Source organism: Ornithorhynchus anatinus, chromosome 13 (genome assembly GCF_004115215.2).
Source record: "Ornithorhynchus anatinus isolate Pmale09 chromosome 13, mOrnAna1.pri.v4, whole genome shotgun sequence".
In the NCBI taxonomy this organism is placed as follows: domain Eukaryota; kingdom Metazoa; phylum Chordata; class Mammalia; order Monotremata; family Ornithorhynchidae; genus Ornithorhynchus; species Ornithorhynchus anatinus.
Window position 1 is genome coordinate 25622024 of NC_041740.1, and position 21280 is coordinate 25643303.

The 21280-nt window shown below is 42.6% G+C and overlaps 2 protein-coding genes across 2 annotated transcripts in view; one reads left to right on the forward strand and one right to left on the reverse strand.

Annotated features, from left to right (window-relative positions):
• CCDC146 (coiled-coil domain containing 146) overlaps positions 1 to 21280 on the forward strand; it is a 92381-nt gene that overhangs the window by 10774 nt on the left and 60327 nt on the right. The gene's annotated exons all lie outside the window — the stretch shown is intronic.
• On the reverse strand, positions 7505 to 19260 carry FGL2 (fibrinogen like 2). The gene is made up of 2 exons (XM_001507518.5): positions 18564 to 19260; positions 7505 to 9509 (listed from the first exon to the last, which is right to left on the reverse strand). The coding sequence occupies exons 1-2, from the start codon at positions 19171 to 19173 to the stop codon at positions 8803 to 8805; spliced, it is 1317 nt and encodes a 438-aa protein (XP_001507568.1). The 5' UTR covers positions 19174 to 19260; the 3' UTR covers positions 7505 to 8802.

Consider the following 21280-nt stretch of genomic DNA (forward strand, 5'->3'; position numbering starts at 1 on the left):
ATTTCTCTCTCTTTCTCGTACAAGAAATATGAATTCTTTCCCTATCTCAGAAATGTATACTTTCTTTGAGTTTGGCACCAAGCTAGTAAGAAGGGTTTTATGTTTGAGATGAACTTACAATGCAGTCCTCTAATGAACCTACCACTCTTCTCTTCCTACTTTCCTCACACCCTGAGCCCCTTCCAATTAGCCCATCACATTTATGGGAAAAGTCTGAAAGAAATAAGAGACTGTCCTCAAGAGACTTTATGAACTTCTGTTTTCAGAGTTTTGTTGATTATTTTGGATCAGTTTCCAATAAATATTAGGGTTTTTTTGTTTCATTGGGATATTTTAAAGACTTTCACTTCAGTTTTAAATTCTAAGCGATTGAGACAGTATAATCCAGTTAGTAGACAGGATTCCTGTCCACAAGAAGCTTCTTGAGCTTGAGCAACACCCTATTTTGTTTTAATGGTATTTTAGTGCTTACTATGTACCAGGCACTGTACTAAGCGTTGGGGTAGATAGAAGTTAATCAGGTTGAACATGTTCCATGTCCCGCATGGATCTCATAGTCTTAATCACCATTTTAAAGATGAGGTAACTGAGACACAGACAAGTGAAGTGACTTCCCCAAGGCCACACAGCCGACAAGTGGCAGATCTGGGGTTAGAACCCAGATCTGTGCTCTATTCACTAGGCCATGCTGTTTCTCAATAGTTTTCAAAGTAATCACTTCAAGGGCACATGCCACTCTACTGTAGCTTGTTCATCTCTTTCCCAAAACACACTGGAAACCCCTCTAGGCTGTAAGCTTGCTGTGGTCAGGGAACATGTCTACCAATTCTGTTAAATTGTATTCTTTCCAAGCGCTTACCTATAATCCTGTGTACACCGTAAGTGTTCAATAAATGTGATCGATTGACAAATTTGTTTTGTAGCTAATTAAGAAATTACAAATGATCTTACACTTTAGTCACAGATATCTGTCCTTTTTTTTCCAGTTTAGTGCAGAGTTTGTACACAGGATCATAGAAATCTTTTGGTAGACAATGGGAAGAAATCACGAGAACATCAAAGTAGTAAAATAGTATTTATTAAGTGCCTATAAATCAGTCAATCAGTGCTATTTATTGACTACTTTGTTTAGAGCACTGTACTAAGCACGAGTACAGTGTAGTACAGTAGGTAGGTACAGGGAACTCTAGAAGACGAGACATATTCAAATAAATTATGAATGGATATGAAACAGTGCAAGGGGGCTGAGGTTGGGCTGTGTATTAAAATGCTTAGGCAGTACCCAGCCAAGTGCTTATAAAGAGAGCAACATGGCCCAGCGGAAAGAGCCCAGGCCTTGCAGACAGAGGACCTGAGTTCTAATCCCAGCTCCACAGTGTGTCTGCAGTGTGACCTTGGGCAAGTCTTTTGACTTCTCTGAACCTAAATTCGCTCACTTGTAAAATGAGGATTCAATGCCTGTTCTCCCTCCTACTTAAACTGTGAGCCCTTTAGGGATTGGAACCGTGTCCATCCTGATGAACTTGTATCTACCCCAGTGCTTAGTATAGTGCTTGACACATAGTAAGTGCTTAAATGCCACAATTATTATTCTGAATTGTTATTATAAGGGTCAAGTGAACCTTTGCTCAATTTGGGTCTAAGGTGAATCCTGAGAGTAAAGGAAATAATTGTAAAGACTGCTCCTTTAGATAATACATAATGGAAATGGGCTACTCCATAGTAAACAATCAATCATATTGAGCACTTATTATGTACAGAGCACTGTATGAAGCTCTTGGGAGAGTACAATACAACAGACTTAACGGACATGTTCCCTGCTCATGAGCTGAAGTATCATGGAGGATACTCAGAAGGCACCTTGCTGTCCTCGTCACCTCCCAACTCATCCCAGCCAGCCCCAAGAAATAATTGGTCCAAATTCATTTATTCCATTGTATTTATGGAGTGCTAACTGTTTGTAGAGCACTGTACTAAGCACTTGGGAAAGTACAATACTGCAGTAAACAGACACAATCCCTGCCCACAATGAAGAGTGGGGTGACATGTCCTGAAAGTTTTTATAGAAAAACGATCCGGGCAGCAGAGTGGAGTATAATAATAATAATAATAATAATAATGTTGGTATTTCTTAAGCGCTTACTATGTGCCGAGCACTGTTCTAAGCGCTGGGGTAGACATAGGGGAATCAGGTTGTCCCACGTGGGGCTCACAATCTTAATCCCCATTTTACAGATGAGGGAACTGAGGCACAGAGAAGTTAAGTGACTTGCCCACAGTCACACAGCCGACAAGTGGCAGAGCTGGGATTCGAACTCATGAGCCCTGACTCCAAAGCCCATGCTCTTTCCACTGAGCCACGGAGTATGGAGTGGAGTGGGGAGAGGCCGGAGACTGGGAGGTCAGCAAGGAGGCTGATGCAGTAACCTAGGCTCATTAGGATAAATGATTGTATTAACGTGGTAGCAGTTTGGATGGAGAGGAAAGGGTGGATTTTAGCGATGTGATGAAGTTGGGACTGACAGGATTTAGTGCTGGGTTGAATATGTGGGTTGAATGAGAGAGCATTAAACACAACACCAAAAGCCTTTCCTATTAAATGGCTTCGATAACCAAACCGTAAGCTCCTTCAAAAGCATCTTGTTGTTCTTCCTTGTCTTGCTGCTGTCCCTGGTTAAGCTTTTTCTAAATCCTTTAACTAGCTGTCTCCTGAACTAGGTACAGGTAAACACATAATGAAAACCGAGTAGAAATCAAAAAGACACACCCCGCCCCCCCACGCCTCCCCCAACCATCGAATGAATGAGTGAAAAGAGAAATGGAAACATCATCCAGTTGCTTAGAAAAGAGTAGCTTTTGTTTAACATGTTAAACTGTGAACTTTTGCCTTTTGCCTGAGAAACGTTTTGACTGCCTCTGTCCTTCAGCTAACTGTATAGGGCACTTTGTCCTCAAGGACACTTGTTCAACTATGACATTTGGAGAGCCACCCTGGCCGTGAAAGAATGTTTGGAGATCATGTAAACTCTTTGCTCTTTCCGTTAGGGTTCGAATCAAATCTGACCTTACTGTGGGGCAGAAAATAACATTTTCAACCTATCTTAAGCAGAGGCAGGAGAGGATTAAATAATTTTGCTTGAAAGCTCTCTGGACCCACAAAAATTTATATAATTGTGTTGGCAGAAGATAAAAAAGAAAGCTGTGTTTTCATTTCCATTCACCTAAATTTAATGCCAATTAGTTGGGCATTTTCTGCTCATTTCATGGAGTCAATTAAGTCAAAGTAGATTGAAGCTGACCTTTATCACGAGCATTCAAGGACAAGCCTAGTTATTATAGCATATGTAATTGCAGAAGGAATTTTATACAGAAATACCTCAGGCTACACAGATGGTCAGCTTGGGCTGCAGTCTTCTGCTTACTTCAGAAAGACCCATCACCTCTTAGTTTGACAGTTCATAGCCTGTACTTGTGGTATTTGTTAAACACTTACTACATACTAAGCAAAGGGGTAGATATAGGTCTGACACAGTCCCTGTTCCATATAAGGCTCAAAGTCTAAGGTGGGAGGAAGAAGGGGTACTTAATCGTGATTTGCTTGTCTTATTGAGTCCCCTCTGACTATAGCGACACCATGGACACATCTCTCTCAGAATGCCCCACCTCCATCTGCAGTCATTCTGATAGTGTATCCATAGAGTTTGCTTGGTTAAAATACAGAAGTGGCTACCACTGCCTCCTTCCTGCATAGTCAACTTGAGTCTCCGCCCTCGATTCTCTCCCATGCCACTGCTGTCCAGCGCGGGTGAGTTTTGACTTGTAGCAGATTGCCTGCCACTCGCTCGCCACTGTTCCCATTTTACTGATGAGGTAACTGAGGCCCAGAGAAGCGAAATTACTTGTCTAAGGTCACACAGCAGACAAGTGTCAGAGTCCAGGCCCATGACTTTTTACTTCCAAGCCCTTGCTGTACCCACTACACCATGCTGATTCTCAAGGGCCACTCCCCATCATTTAAGGAGTAGACCACTTCCCCCCCCCCCCCCGCCATACCCTGCAGTGGGGAAAAGAGGATTTCACCTAGCAAGGAGAATAAAGAAGCAGCGTGGCTCAGCGGAAAGAGCACGGGCTTTGGAGTCAGAGGTCATGGGTTCGAATCCCGGCTCGGCCACTTGTCAGCTGTGTGACTTTGGGCAAGTCACTTAACTTCTCGGTGCCTCAGTTACCTCATCTGTAAAATGGGGATGAAGACTGTGAGCCCCACGTGGGACAACCTACTTCCCCTGTGTCTACCCCAGCGCTTAGAACAGTGCTCGGCACATAGTAAGCGCTTAACAAATACCAACATTATTATTAATAAAGACAAGCAAAGGAGAAAAGATTCCTAAATCTAAATTCAGCCTCTAGGCTTGTGGCGGGGGAACAGGTCTACCAACTCTGTTGTGTTGTACTCTCCCAAGCACTTAATATAGTGCTTCGCATACAGTCAGTGCCCAGTACATACCATTAATTGATAAATATCAGGAAAAGGCCAAATCCCAAAGCCTTGGTTTTAGCAGTCCACCATTCCTCACTTCCCCCCATCTCTTACTTTTCCAAGAGATCTCTGTCTGTCCTTGGGTCAGGCCATTGTTTCCTAACCCGAATCCCCCTTACTCCCAAGTCTTCAGGTGTTTGTTTCCCCCTAATTATCTGGGTCTGATTTAGTAGATTAATGATTATTTTAAATTGCTGTGGCCCAGGTTGAGACTTTTAGTTAAAATGACTTAAGCAGCATCCCCAAGCCTTAAGTGCATTATCTGTGGAAGAGGAGGCTGGTTCAACCCAAAGCACTCTTTCTTTTATGTAGAGGAGCTAGAGAAACTAGCTTGTATGAGGGTTTTTGGTAGCTAACCTCAAGTCCTCCTTCCTCTTTCTAAAGGTCACAGGTCATATTTGCTCATCTTTTCATTGTGTCACACTGTCACCCATTTGGTCATATCTGCTCATCTTTTCATTGTGTCACACTGTCACCCATTTCCCTGGGGCATTCCTGATCGTCTTGCCTCACAGTCTTTATTTCGCCCATATGACCTTGGTCGTCTGTCCTTTGTTTCAAAGAAAACTATGCATGCTGAGTTGCAAACTTTTATTTTAGCTTTCAAAATAAGAAATTTAAGCCCATGTAACATTACAGAGACACAACCTTGGTTAACCATTTACAAAATGACATTATTACTTGTTCATTCAAACTTGGTCCCTCACAATTTCTGCTGTTCCCTTTAAAGATTACAGTCAGGGTAATAAAGTCCTTCAGATCAAAGATAACACCACCTAGTGAAGATTGAACAGTTCATGTCCTAGGCAATTTTTATTTTTAGATAGCTAGAGTGTGTCATGTTTTAACTAAGGACTTCCCCTGCCCACCTTTGTTCTTGCTCATTCCTTCTTAGAAAGACACAACAGTCACAGTCTAGATTTGGGCATAAATTCACATCTTTTGAGGCCAATCTATCTGCACCTTTTCCTGGCTTAATCCCCCAGAGCCACCTAAAGAAGGGAAATGAGAAGCATTGTGTACTAGTGGATAGAGGATGGGACTCCAATTTAGAAGGACCTGGGTTCTCATCCTGGTTCCATCACTCGTCTGCTGTGTGACCTTGGGAGTCACTTAACTTCTCTGTGCCTCAGTTCCCTCATCTGTAAAGTGAGAATTAATAGTGTAAGGCCCATATGGAACGTGGACTGCATCCAACCTGATTACCGTGTATCTACCCCAGTGCCTAGAACAGTGTCTGGCACATAGTAAGCGCTTAACAAATATCACTTTAAAAAAAAGTAACCATTTCCTCCCCTTGACATTTCTTCTCTGGATACAAATGCAGTCAGTCACCCTAATATGCCCCTGTTCTGGAGGTCACAGACCTCTGATTAGCGATGCCAGTAGATTATTAAACACATCTACATATATCTTCCCCTCTAGACTTTAAGTACACTATGGGCAGGGAATGTGTAGAGCAACTCTTGTTGTATCATAATCTCCCAACCGCTTTGTTCAGCTCTCAATAAATATGATTTATTGATGAATTGATCATCCAGTAGCTCCGTGCCAGATGAGAGCTGTAGGAGATGGAAGCAACGGCACTTGCAGGTCTGAATCAATCGCTCGCACAGCTTTCCCCTGGACAGTCCAGCCCTCTGCAGTCGGTCCAGCTGAACCCCTCAAAATTTTATAGGTGGCCCTCCAACCAAAACAATTGGCCACTCTGGTCTGGAAGAAGATATATAAAGCACACTTTTTCCCACTGAAGTGTCAATTACTCTCAGTCTTTTGAATTTTTACATGGGATAGCATTTGAGGGCCAGATTTGTATGATGAATGAACAGGTTCTGTCTCCTGACTCCAAGAATATGAGCAGAAGGCATAGCTGGAAAATAAAACCGGATTATCATATTTTGCAGCATGCGAGGCGCAGCGTGGTCCAAGGGAAAGAGCATGGGAATGACAGAGGATCTAGATTCTAATCCTGGCTCTGCCACTTGTCTGCTGTGGGACATTGAGCAAGTCATTTAACTTCTCCGTGCCTCAGTTACCTCATCTTTAAAATGGGGATTAAGTCTATGAGCTCGTGGGATTTGGACTGTGTCCAATCTATCTCAGAGCTTTGTACAGTGACTGGTGCATAGTAAGCACCTAACAAAAACCATTAAAAAAAGTGCTTAACAAATACTATTTTAAAAAGTGCCAATTTCAAGCCAGAGTTGGAAAGGAACAAAACTTTATTATATACTTTATTGAATTAAAAAATGCAATAAATATTGTGGGATTTCTTATCTCTCTAAAGAGTTATAAATTTCATCATATTAAGTTTTTACACTAAACCGAGTAAACCAAATACCTTATCAATGACAAAAAGCACTTCTAATTAGCTATGCTTTCTTAAAAGTACACCTTGCAGTGGTATGTTTTGTTTATCCCAAATTTCACTTTTCAGTCCATCAATCAGTCAATGGTATTTCTGGAGCACTCTTTGCAGAACACTGTACTAAGCCCAAGGGAGAGTACAACAGAATTGTAGATGCAGTTCCTGCCCTCAAAAAGCTTTCAATCTTGTGGAAAAGCTACCGTGATGAGGATGAGATTACACATTACAGTTTAATCTCTTGCTTTGAAGGGGCTGAACACGGGCCTGTCTGAGGACCTGGGTTCTAGTCCCAGCTCTGCCACTTTTCTGCTGTGTGACCTTGTGCAAGTCACCTAATTTCTCTGTGCCTCGGTTACCTCACTTGTAAAATGGGAATTAAGACTGAGACCCACCATGTGGAACATGGACTGTGTTCAGCCTGATTAGCTTGTATCTACTTCAGCGCTTAATACAGTGGCTGGCACATAGTAAATACTGAGCACATACCATGAAAAAAAATTCTACTCTTAAAGTGGTTGACCAGCTCTTTTCGACAAGTTTCAGAAATGTACCGTAATGATCAGAGGCAAGTATTTCTTTTTATAAAAAAAACTCAGTAATGTCACTTGAAAATTTGGCAGTTTTATTAGAAAAAAACAAACACTGAAAAAAATATAAGATAAAATGAAGTCCCTTTGACTCAAGTATGTTCTTTAGAAAGTTAACGGTCATTTAATTGTTCTGAAATGATGGTTAGTAACTCTTCAATAAATGGCTGTTTCTTTAATACTGGCAGTTAGGCATTATCCAAATGAAGTATACAGTATTTACAAAAGCCCTAGAGAATGTATTGCTGTTCCAGCTTCACAAGTAGAGTGGAGCATCCTTTAAAACATCGAAGAACACACTGGTGGATTCCACTTTTGAGCTCTGTGGGCTCTATCTTTCAGAGAGACCATGTCCTTCATCAAAAAACCAGCCTTAAATTTTTTTTTCCTCTAAGAAAGCCATTACCAGTGGTCTGACAAGTTGAAACGCATGCTAAATAACATCCTATGATGAATGCAAGCAGAGGAAAGACACTTGGGATATTGAAGCAGTTTTGACTTCCAGTCAACTAATGAATTTTATAATCATTAAACACTTGTTTTCCTCCAACTGTGGTCTTTTAAGCCACAATATTTCCCCAAGCGATTTAATGGGATGAATTCATGGATTAAAAAAATGTTGATTAATTTTAAGATGACAATTCATATAGTCATCGAAAAACCATTTATAAAGGGATATAGTGCACGTAAGGGCTGTAATAAATACAATTTGGTGCGGGAGGAAGGGGGAATCTAACAGACACAGAGCCAGGTTCTAAGTAAAGGGTTGCCTGGATGAAAGTTGGGTCTGTTTGAACATGCATTAACTCTTTCAGATCAGGAGTGGTGATTTTACTCATAGTATCCCCATGATCTGAAAAAGTGATGCATCTATGAACCTACCTATCTTCTGCTCAGGCGAGGCTAACTCATAGAATCTGAAATGCCAAAGGAAGAGAAATGTGAAATGTAACTGGCAAAAGTGTAGTCAGTAATGGTATTAAGTCCACAAGAGACATACAAATCAAGGAAGAAACATCAATTAATGGGATGGCAGCTTTCAGTGATGGGGAAGTATTACCCCGTCTGCCACTCGGCATTCACCTGGGCATCAGCAATGCTAAAATCTAAGAAATATCCATCCCTCAATGTTACTGCTTCCTTTTTCAGTCACGTTTAAAGAAAAGACACTGTATTCTCAACACGTTACACGCTTGGCCGAAGAAAGATTATTTTAAGATGGAACGTATGATACCATCACAAGGTATAAGCGAAAGGGAAATAACTGAACCCTGAAGCCGTGCCAACCTGCAAGAAGGAACAGGGGTGATTTACGGCCTAAAGTCTTTTGGCCGAATCATCATTTTTGCCTGCTTGAAAGCTTGTCTCAAGCCCCCCGGATGCTCATCGGTCACACCTCGCCAGGTCCCCCAGAAGATGCCGTTGCGAACACCTCTGTAGCTCTTGTGGTAGTATTTGCCGTTGAGGTTCGCAGACAGGCATGCATCAAACCACCAGCCCGAGCCGTAGTAAAGGCCACAGTTTCCAGAGGGATAGCGGTCGTTGTCTCGGTCCGGGGTGGTAAAGAACTTCTGGTCGTGATTATAATGCTTACTGAACTGGAGAGCATTCCCGATTGTCCCGCTGTAGTTACCGATGTTCAGGCGGTATTTGAGGTACTCATTGGCCACATAGAACGTGTCGTAGATGGCGTATTTCCTGGTGCGGTTGAAATCTTCCAGCTCAATTCTCAAAACCATCTCCTTGCTTTTGGTCAGGTGGTGGATTTTGTCATTGCCTAGCCAGAACTCCCGGCTGAGATTCCCAAAGCCATATTTGTAGTCTTTCCACGTCCTGTTGAAGTTGGTGCTTCCATCTAGCCGCTCCTGAAGTACAGTCCAACCTCCACCTGCACTGGCCATGTCGCAGAAGACTTCAAAACCACTGTATCTGGGGTCAGGGGTAATTCGGTAGATTCCACTTCTCTTCATTCCTTTTGCATAGTAGTCAGAGCAGTCTCTGTATATTAGATGTTGGACTAGGAAGAGAAGGAGAAAGCATGTCATTTTCTGTCAATTGTAAAAATCGATTTTATTTATAAGGAAGTCTTTATCTAAAATGGCAGCCTGTTTCCTGCCCAAACTCCAGATTGCAGGAGGCTCGGTAATGTTTGAGGCTCAGGATCCCAGTATGTTTGATCCTGGATCAATATGCAGTTGACCCTAGGCTTTCCTGGAACTGGAAACAAGGTTTCTCCCACATCATAAGGAAGCAGCTTGGCCTAAGGGAAAGAGCACAGGTCTGGGAGATGGAGATTCTGAGTTCTAATCCTGGCTCTGTCACTTCCCTGCTGTTTGACCTCAGGCAAGTCACTTAGCTTCTCTGTGCCTCGGTTCCCTCATCTGTAAAATGGGGATTCAATACCTGTTCTCTCTCCTTCTTGGACTGTGAGGGTCATGTGGGACAAGGGCATATGTCTGCCCAGATTAACTTGTATCTACTCCAGCACTTAGAACTGTGTTTCACATGGAGGAAGTGCTTAACAAATACTATTATTATTTTCATGTTCAGATTCATCCTCTTTCTGATGGTACTTTCACAGGAGACATTCATATGACATAGCATGGCGTAGTAAGAAGCAGCATGGCATAGTGGACAGCATGGCATAGTGGATATGGGCCTGGGAGTCAGAAGGCCATGTGTTCTAATCCACCCCTTATCTGCTGTGTGACCTTGGACAAGTCGCTTCACTTCTCTGTTACTTCATCTGCAAAATGAGGATTTAGACTGTGAGCCCCACTTGGGATAGGGACTGTGTCCAATTCAGTTAGCTTTTATCTACCCCAGTTCTTAGTACAGTGTCTGGCATGTAGTAAGCGCTTAATAAATACTACAATTATTATTATAATTATCATTAATAACTCTCTGCCCCCAGTTGTGTTTTGGCACCTGTTCAGCGGACTGGTTGTTTGTTTACATCCACAAATCCACACCAGTCTAGCCCTGTGATCAGTATCTTCCAGAGGGGATTGTGGGTCTGTTGAGCACTAAGTCCCTATTTGTTCATCACCTGATCGGGAGCACATTGCTCTCCTGGGCAAGAACAAGGCTGGCCTCCCTGTGAGCCAGAATCACAAGGAGGAGGCGGGGCCAGGCAAATTAAGAGCATCCAATATCAAATGCTGGACCCCTCTTGTGAGCTACCAATAGGCTGATGGGGTTTAGGAGGGTCGGAAAGAGAGAGGTTGTTGCTTTCTTACTACAAACCAGCCCACATACTTTGCACCTTTATTGCCAGCCTCTTCCCCACATCCTGCCTCTGCCTTGGAATGCCCCTCTTCATATCCCACAGACAGTTACTCTCTCCAACTTCAAACCCTTATTGAAGCCACATCTCCTCCAAGAGGCCTTCCCTGATGAGGCCTTCATTTCCTCTTCTCCCACTCCCTTCTGTGTCGCCCTTACGCTTGGATTTGCACCCTCCCGCAGCCCCATTGCACTTAGGTACATATCCAGGGAGCATGTCTACCAATTCTGTTGTTATCCTGTACTCTCCCAAATGCTTAGTACAGTGCTCTGCACAGAGTAAGCACTCAATAAACACGATCGTTTGATTGGGGCAAAATAAATGGAGGGGAAGTGGGGCTTGGGAGGTGTGGGAGGGCTGTTAAGAAGATTCAATCTGTCAATGTATTATGGGTACAGGATGAAAGTTGATGATTGGAAAAATACTTTGTTCCATTTCTCTAAATTAATCAGGTCACCCCAAAGGGCTGTGTTCCTCCAAAATGGGTGAACGTCAGCTTTGTGAATGGTGAATTGCTAAAGTCAAAGGGGAAAGGGAGGTTGGATTTCAACAGGAAAATAACCCCCATTTTGATAAGTGTGTTGTCGAACACGAGTGTAAGGCAGAATTTATGAGCAGGAAACAGTTTATCTGTGGAACAAAAATTGTTTCACTTTCTTTTCAAGTGGACCAGCGCTGTAGGAGCTGGGTACTGCTGCAAAAGACTAGGGAGAAGCTCTCTCCAGTGAGAAACCATAAAACACAGAAGGATTGGGCAGTAAACTGCACACAGAGAGAGAGCTATGGAAAAACTAAACCGTGAAGGAAAAACCTGCATATAAGTAAGATTGACCGTTTACATAATAATTCACTACCTGCTATTCTTTAATAGTCAGATACTGGGTCTGGAGCAGATATTCATTTTTTAACAATACTTTGCAAATGGGAGGAAGTGGCCAATGTTGACTACATCTGAAAAAAGATTTCTAGAAGCAGACACTGAGGAATGGCAGGGCTTTCCTGTGCAAATGGAACTATACTAAGCTGGATTTATACTGAGGAAAATGTGACCTGTATACTCAATATCAAATGATTACTTTTTCAATAATTTACTGGTTACAAAAAAAAATATTATTTCTTTCCAGGTGTTTCCTGAAGACTTTAAGTTCTGGTTTAAAACCTGCCATCCTCTGCCATGAAAGGTTACACAAAATATGTTCCAAATGACGTGTGCTTAAAGCACTCTCTACTCACCTGATTGAAAACATGCTGAAGAGATGAAAGAAAGACAAAAGAAACTTTTTCAGGAATAGGTTCACATACTGTAGAATTGCTGCTTTAGGGAAATGACTAGCCAGTGGACTAGGATCACAGGTTCTAATATCACTATACTAGGAGAGAGGCAGTGTGACCTAATGGGTGGAACTTAGGAGTCCTGACTTTGCCACTGACCTGTGTGTGAACTTGGGCAAGTCACTTAGCCTTTCTGGGCCTTAGTTTCCTCAACTATAAAATGGGACCAAGATACCCGCTCCTGTCTCTACTTCCGAATCATCAGTCAATCGTCATATTTAGATTGTGAGCACTGTGTGGTACTGGAAGTATGACTAATCTGATTACATCATATCCCCAGTAATAAGTGCAGTGATTAATAATAATAATTGTGGTATTTGTTAAGCACTTACTATGGGCCAGACACTGTACTAAGCTCTGGGGTAAATAGAAGCTAACCAGTTAAGACACCATCCCCATCTCTTAGAGGGCTCAACATCTTAATCCCCATTTTACAGATGAGGTAACTGAGGGCCAGAGAAATTAAGTGACTTGCCCAAGGTCATGCGGCAGACAGGTGACAGATCTGGGTTTAGAACTCAGGTCCTTCTGGCTCCCAGAAGAAGTCCAGACCTGGCCCCTTAGAAAGTGCTTAATAAATTCCAGAATCAGAATAGTAAAAATTGGTTTTCAAGGAAGCTACGTGTGAAGGTTAATGGTTGATTAATTGAGTTTGCTGGAACTGATGAAAGATTTAAAGTTTTCATAATTTTTCATGAAAATTGAAGATGCTTGCTCCAAGAAAAAACTTACATTTGTATCAAGCCGAGCAATTCATTGACATTTAGGGCTCATGTGAGATTCCAAAGTGGGTACTTTAGAAGTCACTTCTCTGAAAATTAAGCTTTCATATGGTATTTAGAGCATGATAAATTTTAGTATGTGTTTTTCAGCCCCATAATTCAGGCAATTCCAAAGTACTGAAATTGATTCTGGTGATAGTAGGTACTGGTGTTAGTGTAGTTTCTCAAGGAGCCTAAATTCAAACCAAGGAGTAGCTGGTGAATTGGATGTCTATACAAGGCCAACTATCCAGTAGGACAGTATTATTCGGACTGGTCATCTTTTCATCCTCCATGCCACTCTGTTCTGTGGGAGACAATGTCTAGGGTAAACCCAACCTGAAAAATTTCCCCAGAATTCTTGTGTCAGTTTAGACCAGAGCTTTTGGTTATATTTCAGCAGAATAGAGCTGAAAAGCATTAGATTAAGGTTGTGTGGTGGGATCAATCAATCAATCATATTTATGGAGCACTGACTATGTGCAGAACACTGTACTAAGCGCTTGGGAGAGTAAGCAAAGTGGCTCAGTGGAAAGAGCACGGGCTTTGGAGTCAGAGGTCATGAGTTCAAATCCCAGCTCTGCCGCTTCTCAGCTGTGTGACTGTGGGCAAGTCACTTAACTTCTCTGTGCCTCAGTTACCTCATCTGTAAAATGGGGATTAAGACTGTGAGCCCCACGTGGGACAACCTGATTCCCCTGTGTCTACCCCAGCGCTTAGAACAGTGCTCGGCACATAGTAAGCGCTTAACAAATACCAACATTATTATTATTATTACCTCACAACGACAGGATAATTTTTGAATCTGAATCTTTTTGTTTGCCCCTGGTTGGCTGGACATTTAAGATAGGGTGTGCAACAGTTCTATCGCAAGGGCCCTCTTTTAAGATTTCAGAACAGTATTCACAGATAAGAATTAATCACAGAACCCTCTTGATTAGGTTCCATTGAAATTCTGTAGCTGGGGAAATCTATTGTTACTGTAAAATGACTGTGTCTAAGCAAATGTACTGAAATGTTTAGCGGAACTACTGCCTTGGTGTTAAAGAGACATGACCACATACCTCTAGGTTCTGTGTCTTGATCCTTCCCAAGTTTGTTGTTGTCCTTGTTTAATCAGTCGGCCAATGGTATTTATTGAGTGCTTACTGTGTGTAGAGCAGTGTACTAAGTTGATAGAGATGTTCCTTGTGTAATCATGCCCTAAGGGTAGCTTGCGTCTAATTGGCCACAGTCACTAGCTGTGTCTGTGCGGAACCAAACCAGCACTAATTTGGAAAAAAAAATCCCTAACCCACAAGTTCCACATGGGCACAGCCAGAATGAAAAAGGGATTTGTAGCTGGGGTTTTTTGTTTGTTTGTTTGTATGGTTTTTTTTCCTGTTGCGGTTGATATGGTTTGACAAAAAAATGTGTTAGTTGAAGTTGCAGAGTTGGAGTCTTTGGCTGTGAGACTGTGGGGCATTGCGATTGTCCAGAAGGTCCATCTGATTGACAGCCAATGATGGGGAGAGCTGGAGGCTTTGGGCTGCTTCTCCTTGCCAGCCCTCAACCTGTGTTCAGGGCTGATTAATTCTGATGATGACAGTAATAATAATAATAGTATTTGTTAAGTGCTTACTATCTATTGAGCGTCGTGGTAGATTCAAGATAATCAGGTCCCCCGTGGGGCTCAGTCAAAATGGGAAGGAGAAGAGGTATTGAATCCCCAATTTGATCCCCAATTTGCAGACAAGGGAACTGAGGCACAGAGAAGTAAAGTAATTTGCCCAATGTCACACGGCAGACCAATGTTGGGATCAGGATTAGAACCCTGGTCATTTGACTCAGAGTCCCGTGTTCTTTCCACTAGGTCACACTGCTTCCCTTTCAGATGTTTGTGCACCGAAGGCAAGGAAAAGTTTTCTGCCCCCGTCCCAGTCCATGTAAATCATTCTGACTAACATCCATGTTCAGAAAATATTTCTCTGTCCTCAAAGCCGCTCCACAGCCACCAAGGCCTCCACCATACTTCAGCGCCATGTAGTCGGGCAATAATGCATTCCAGGCAGCTCAGCTCCAAGACCCTTGTTTCAAACCCTATTGGTGACTCACTCTGACCCCTGACATTTTAGAGAGGGAAAGAGAGAGATACAGGATCTGCCACATGTTTCCTGTGTGACCTTGAGGAAGTCACTTCACTTCTCTGGGCCTCAGTTACCTCATCTGTAAAAAATGGGAAGGGGGTGAGCCTCATGTGGTACATAGACTGCATCCAAACTAATTAACTTGTATCTACCCCAGTGCTTGGCACATAATAAGTGCTTAACAAGTACCATAATTATTATTATTATAGCGTTTGCCTCAGCTGTCTTTGCAAGGGGTCAGGTCCTCCCCTACCGTCCCCCCCTACCCCTTTCAGGTCCTCCCCTACTGTTCCCCTCACCCCCTGCATCTCCTTGTGACCTAGTGGATAGAACACGAACCTGAGAGTCGGAAGGACCTGGCTTCTAATCCCGGCTCTGTCACTTGTCTGCTGTGTGACTGGGGCAAGTCACGTGATTTCTCTGGGCCTCATTTACCTCACTTATAAAATGAGGATCAAGATTGTGAGCCCTGTGTGGGGCAGGGACTGTGTCCAACCCAATTACTTTGTATCTTCCCCTGCACTTAGAACAGTGACTGGCACATAGTAGGCGCTTAAATACCACAATTATTTTTACTATTATTACACTATCACCACCCTCTGTGGCAACAGGTCTGAGGTGGCAATCTCACTATCTGAGGCCTGCTGTGCTCAGACTCTAGACCTCGTCTTTGAAGTGCTCTGCTTCCTCCACAAATGTTTCCCCAACTTCCAAGAGTTAGACTTGTCCCAACTTGATTTGAATCCAAAATGGTTATTTCAAGCCAAACTGAATAAATAAATAATCCATTTCCCACCTGCCACTCCCCTCAAAGTCTACCGTTTTCTTTCCTTTCCTAAGCTCTTGTAGAAAATGATTAAGAATCAATCATGTTGGGAGGTTCCCAGGACCCACTTTCCCTGCCAAGAAATCTCCTTCTGGTTGAGGGAACATTCATTTCATTTTTAGAATCAGCATGAAATCTATTGCTATTCTTCTTGTCTAGGCCTTATTACAGACCACTGAACACCATCTAGAATATCCTATTCTCACCAATGCCTCTTAGGAGGGTTTTGATAAACATTAAACTAGAAGACTTACAGTAGGTTTAACATGCTCACCCAGTGCCCGTGAATAGGGCAATTCACTGGCCATTAAAGAACACCAGAGAATCCTTTTCACTAGTCAGTAGAAAACTACAGATCTTGTCCTGAATTAAACCAGAATTAAAATGCGAGAGGAATGCTTCAAATAAACATATTTAACATAGGCAAACGATTCATGATGTACCTTCAGAGTTTGCAGTGCGGATAGGAGTAAAAATGTTCCATAACCTACTTTTTAATTCCCTCCACCAAATGTGATTACCTTTATAAAACATTTATTAGGAAAAGTGTTTTCCTTGTGTTTTGCTGCTCTCAGAAGGCTTATGAAATCTTTTCTCTTTCTCCTGGATTTTTATGTTTTCTACAAGCAGGCCTCATGCCTTCGGCATCCCTGAGTAGTTGTGACACTCGATGCCTTAGTTTTCCCGTCTGTGAAATGGGACAATAATATGTTCATAACATCTCCCTGATTTTGGAGTCATAAGAATGAATGAGATCATATGCAAAGAATTTTGAAGTCCTTGGGAAAAGCCATAGTGTAAATATGAGTATACTTCTATCAGTAGAGAGGAGGTTCCTCCTACACATGCCACTTTTGAGTAAAATGTCACATTTCCCCTAAAAAAAAAAAGTAGTTTTCTTCGTTTAGCTCAGAGACCCTGCACAAAGTGCTGGAGTTCAGCTCAAGTATGTGATGGTGAATGCTGTATTTGTTCTAATGCATCTTTTTCATCCTCTCCTAGTTTGAACTACAATTGCCATTCTTAGATGAAATGGTAAAATGCAAGCCAAGGGCAACACCAATCATTAACCTAAATTTAAACTTTATTTAAATATGTAATATTATATTAAATATATTATATTTGAGAAGCAACTTGGCCTATCGGAAAGAGCATAGGCCTGGGAGTCAGAGGACCTGGGTCTAAAGGCCTTCCCTGATTAAGCCCTCATTTCCTCTCCTCCCACTCCCTTCTGCGTCACCCTAACTTGCTCCCTTTATTCACTCCCCATCACCACCAGCCCCACTGCACTTATGTCCATATTCATAATTTATTTGTGGTGTGACCTTGGGCAAGTCACTTATGTTCTCTGTGTTTCAGTTCCCTCATCTGCAAAATGGGGATTTAATACCCATTCTTCCTACTTAGAGTCAGCCTCATGTGGGATCTGATTATCTTGTATCTACTCCAACACTCAGCACATAATAAAAGCTTAAAAAATACTATCATTATTATTATTGGAAACATATAGTGACAATGAGCTTAATATAGTAAGTTCTTCCCTGAGCCATCTACTAACCTGGTGATCCTTTAGACCGTACGTTCATTGTGGGCAGGGAATTTGTTTACCAACTCTATTGTATTGTACCGCGTAGCGTAGTACAGTGCTCTGTACTCAGTAAGTGCTCAATAAATACCACCGATTGATTGATACAATAACAGAGAAGCACAATACCATTCAACCTTTAGTACCTCAATGTGCTCAAGTGACTTAATACAGTGAACTATAGTTGATTTTCTTTGCCTCTTGAAGAACATATATACTGCTTCCAAATAAACCTGATGTCTCATTCAGTAGGACAGAAAAAGAGTGGTAGTCCTTAAATACTGTGGTATCCCATAAGCCTATGGTCTTATCTTCCGCCAGTACTTTCAGGAACTAAACACCTGCAGTTTGTAAGGGAAGCTTGAATTATAACCCTGACCTAGCAGAGAGATAAAAAGAAACCAAACTCCCTATCCTTGTTAATAGCCTCAGTTTGCATCACGCAAACATTCACTTCTTGCCAGAATTCTCCCCTGAAAAAACATGCTGTGCGATTGAAAAACATTAATGCGGAAAGGTTTTTGAGCCAAGTCTTATGTACACGTGAATCTAATTGTTATTTTTAATTTGGCCATATCATCTCTCCTTTCCCTTTAATTACCGGTGACCGATTGCTAGCTAAAGTCATGCAAAGATCTTACAGAGTTTTGCCTTTTAATCTGGTTTGCTTGATGTGTCATTCAGCCAAGAAATTTTTTTTAAGAATGTTCCTACTTGCTAACCAAATTTTTAAAACTTTCTCTGCCTTTTAGATGTTTTTAAGTGGCTCTTTAGAAAACAGATTGGTTACATAACTTGTATTGAAGACGGGAAAAAAGTCATGAAGAAATCATCTTAACTCTATTTGGCTTCTGCATTAGTCTGACAATGATGCATCAGTGAGAGGGCTGCAGGAACCCCAAAAAAGGACTCAAAAATGCAATTAAACTGCAAAATCCCACTATCAGTCTTCTAAGGAGCAGAGCAACTCAATTTTGCGACTTAAGTGCCAATGCTATTCCCCATTTACAACAGTAAATGCCTTGTTTTCCGAAAACAGGTTTATTGAAACCATCTTTCCCTTTCCTGTAGTTTCATTTCTGGTCTTCAGAGAGTTCACTGGCTTATAAAAATGCCGAACTCTTCACCCCCCAAATTGTCAAAAGAAATACTTACTAGGTTTTCCTTGCACCTCGGGGCTGCTTGGACAGTTAGACGAACATTTGCCCCCCAAGCTGTTGACCACATTTGTCAAATTTGCCACTTTGTTGTCGACATAATTCTCTATCCTGTTGAGGTTCATGTGGTCCAGGCGTTCCTGCAGCAGGTTAATCTGATCTTTTGCATCCTTCAGATTGGAGGACAGTTCACTGACTTTGCTCTGCAAGTCCTTCACACTGTGATCCCCCTTCTCCTCCGAGGCTCCCAGATTAGGATCTAGCAGTTCATTCCTGCCCGTTTCTCGGTTGTCATCCGCCTGCAGTTTGCAGTCCTGGCAAGATTTTTGCACCCTGAGGACTGCCTCCTTGAGTTCCTCGACCTCTCTGAGAGCCTTCTCGATCAGGCTGAACTCCCTGGGCAGCTGGATGGTCAGCGAAGGCAGGTCCACCTGATATGAGCACAGCTCTCCTGGCTCACATTTCCCACCGGGTTTAACTTTCAGAGAACAGCTCTCAGCGGCCAGTCTTCCTTCTTCGATTTCCCGGGCTCCGTCGTGGGCCAGGGCAGGAAGGAGAGGAAGAGCCAGGACGGTGGACCCCAGCAGGAAAATGCAGACAGACTTCATCTCTGCAGAGTCGCTCGGCTCGACGGGGGAGTGTGGAGCCCGAGTGACTTAGGGAGAGGCAGCTGCCTGTGAGGTATCAGATTGAGTCAGTGTTTTGTGTGTGCTCAGAAAAGGGCGGGATTCTTGCATCACAAGTTACAGGGATATGATTAGCAGAGGAAGAGTAGGTAGCCCTCGGCAGCGCTGTCCCTCTTGGGTCAATAGTCATAATTTGCTTAGCAAAAACAGCTTCTATCAATAACTCTTGCTCAATTCCTATTACTCAATTCCTATTCCTGAAAGCTTTGTGGTCGAGTGGAAAGAGCGTGGGTTTGGGAAGCAGAGGACCTGGGTTCTAATTCCGGCTCAGCTGCTTCCCTTCTGTGTGATTTCAGTCAAGTAACTCCACTGGTCTGTGCCTCAGTTTCCTCATCTGTAAAATGGGGCTTCAAGTGCTTGTTCTTTCTCCTACTTAGACTGCAAGCTCCATGTGGGATGGGGACTGCATCCAACCTGATTATCTTGTATCTACCCCAGAGACAAAGTAAGTGCAAAATTCCCTGTGCCTCAATTCTCTCATCTGCCAAATGAGGATCAATACTCATATTCCCTCCTACTTAAACCGTGAGCCCCATGTGAGACCTGGTTATCTTGCATCGACCCCAGTGCTTAGTACAGTGCTTGGCACAGAGTAAATGCATAACAAATACCTCAACTGTTATTATTAACCAATACAATGATTATTACCATTAGAAGACATGACCAGTGAATTGTTGGCATTTGCTTTTATGAAACGAGAGACCCTTTTTTGGTAAAAGAAACGTTCAGTTTGCTTAAACACTATGCATTGACTCGTTGCACTTTAGAAAATGGGGTATGAGTTAAAGCAGTAAAGCCCAGAATGCTTTTAAGATTGCCTTCAAAGAGTCTAAGACTGTTGGATCTGCTTTGAGTGTGGACTGAGAAGTGCCCGTCACAGAAAGGTAGGAATTACATAAACATTGCTAAACACCCCACCGTCTCTGTTCCTTTTTTTTTTAAATGGCATTTGTTAAGTGCTTTCTGTGTGCGAAACACCGTGACAGTAACTTCTTTCATGCTTCCAGCCTTTTGCTCATCCTCTTCCCCTTGTTTAGAACTCTGGGAACTCCCACACAGGGGAACCGGGAGGGAGGAGGCCGACTCCACCACTTGTCTGCTGTGTGACCTTGGACGAGTCACTTCACTTCTCTGGACCTCAGTTCTCTCATCTGGAAAGTGGGGATTAAGACTGTGAGCCGCACAGGGGACAACCTGACTACCTTGTATTTAGGCCAGTGGTTAGAATAGTGCGTGGCACATAGTAAGCACTTAAAAAATACCATAAGTATTATTATCATTATTCATATCCAGTGGAATTCATATCCAGTGGACCACAGCTCTCCTGGTATCCCAAGCCTTTCTGAGTTCTCCAGTAGACCTTTTCCGAGTAATCTTTAATCTTCCCATTTTATACCCTCCCCCTCATTTGCCCCTTCTACCTTTCTGTACCACCTAAGGACTTAAGTATCCTCAACCCCAGTAGCACTTATGTATATATCTTCTGTATCTATTATTTATTCCTGTCTTCCCCAGTAGACTGTAAGCTTCTTTGAGAGCAGGGGTCATGTGTACCAATTCTAGTGTACTCTAACAGGTGCTCAATACAGTACGCTGCACATCGTAGTTGAGCAATAAACCCTACTAAACTGATTGACCTCTAGACTGTAAGCTCCTTTTTTATGGTATTTGTTAAGGGCTTTCTATATGCCAGGCACCGTACTAAGCAGTGGGATAGATACAAGCTAATCAGATTGGATACAGTCTATGTCTCACGTCTTAATCCCCACTTTACAGATGAGGTCACTGAATGACAGAGAAGTTAAGTGACTTTCCCAAAGCCACACAACAGGAACTGGGATTAGAATCCAGGTCCTTCTGACTCCCAGGCCCATGCTCAATCCACTAGGCCACACTGCTTCTTATCATGCTCCCTGTGGACAGGGAACAGATCTACTGTCTTTATTTTTTGCATTCTCCAAAGCATTTAGTCCAGGTCTCTGCCCACAATAAGCATTCAATAAATATGATTGCTAGAACATAAGACCTG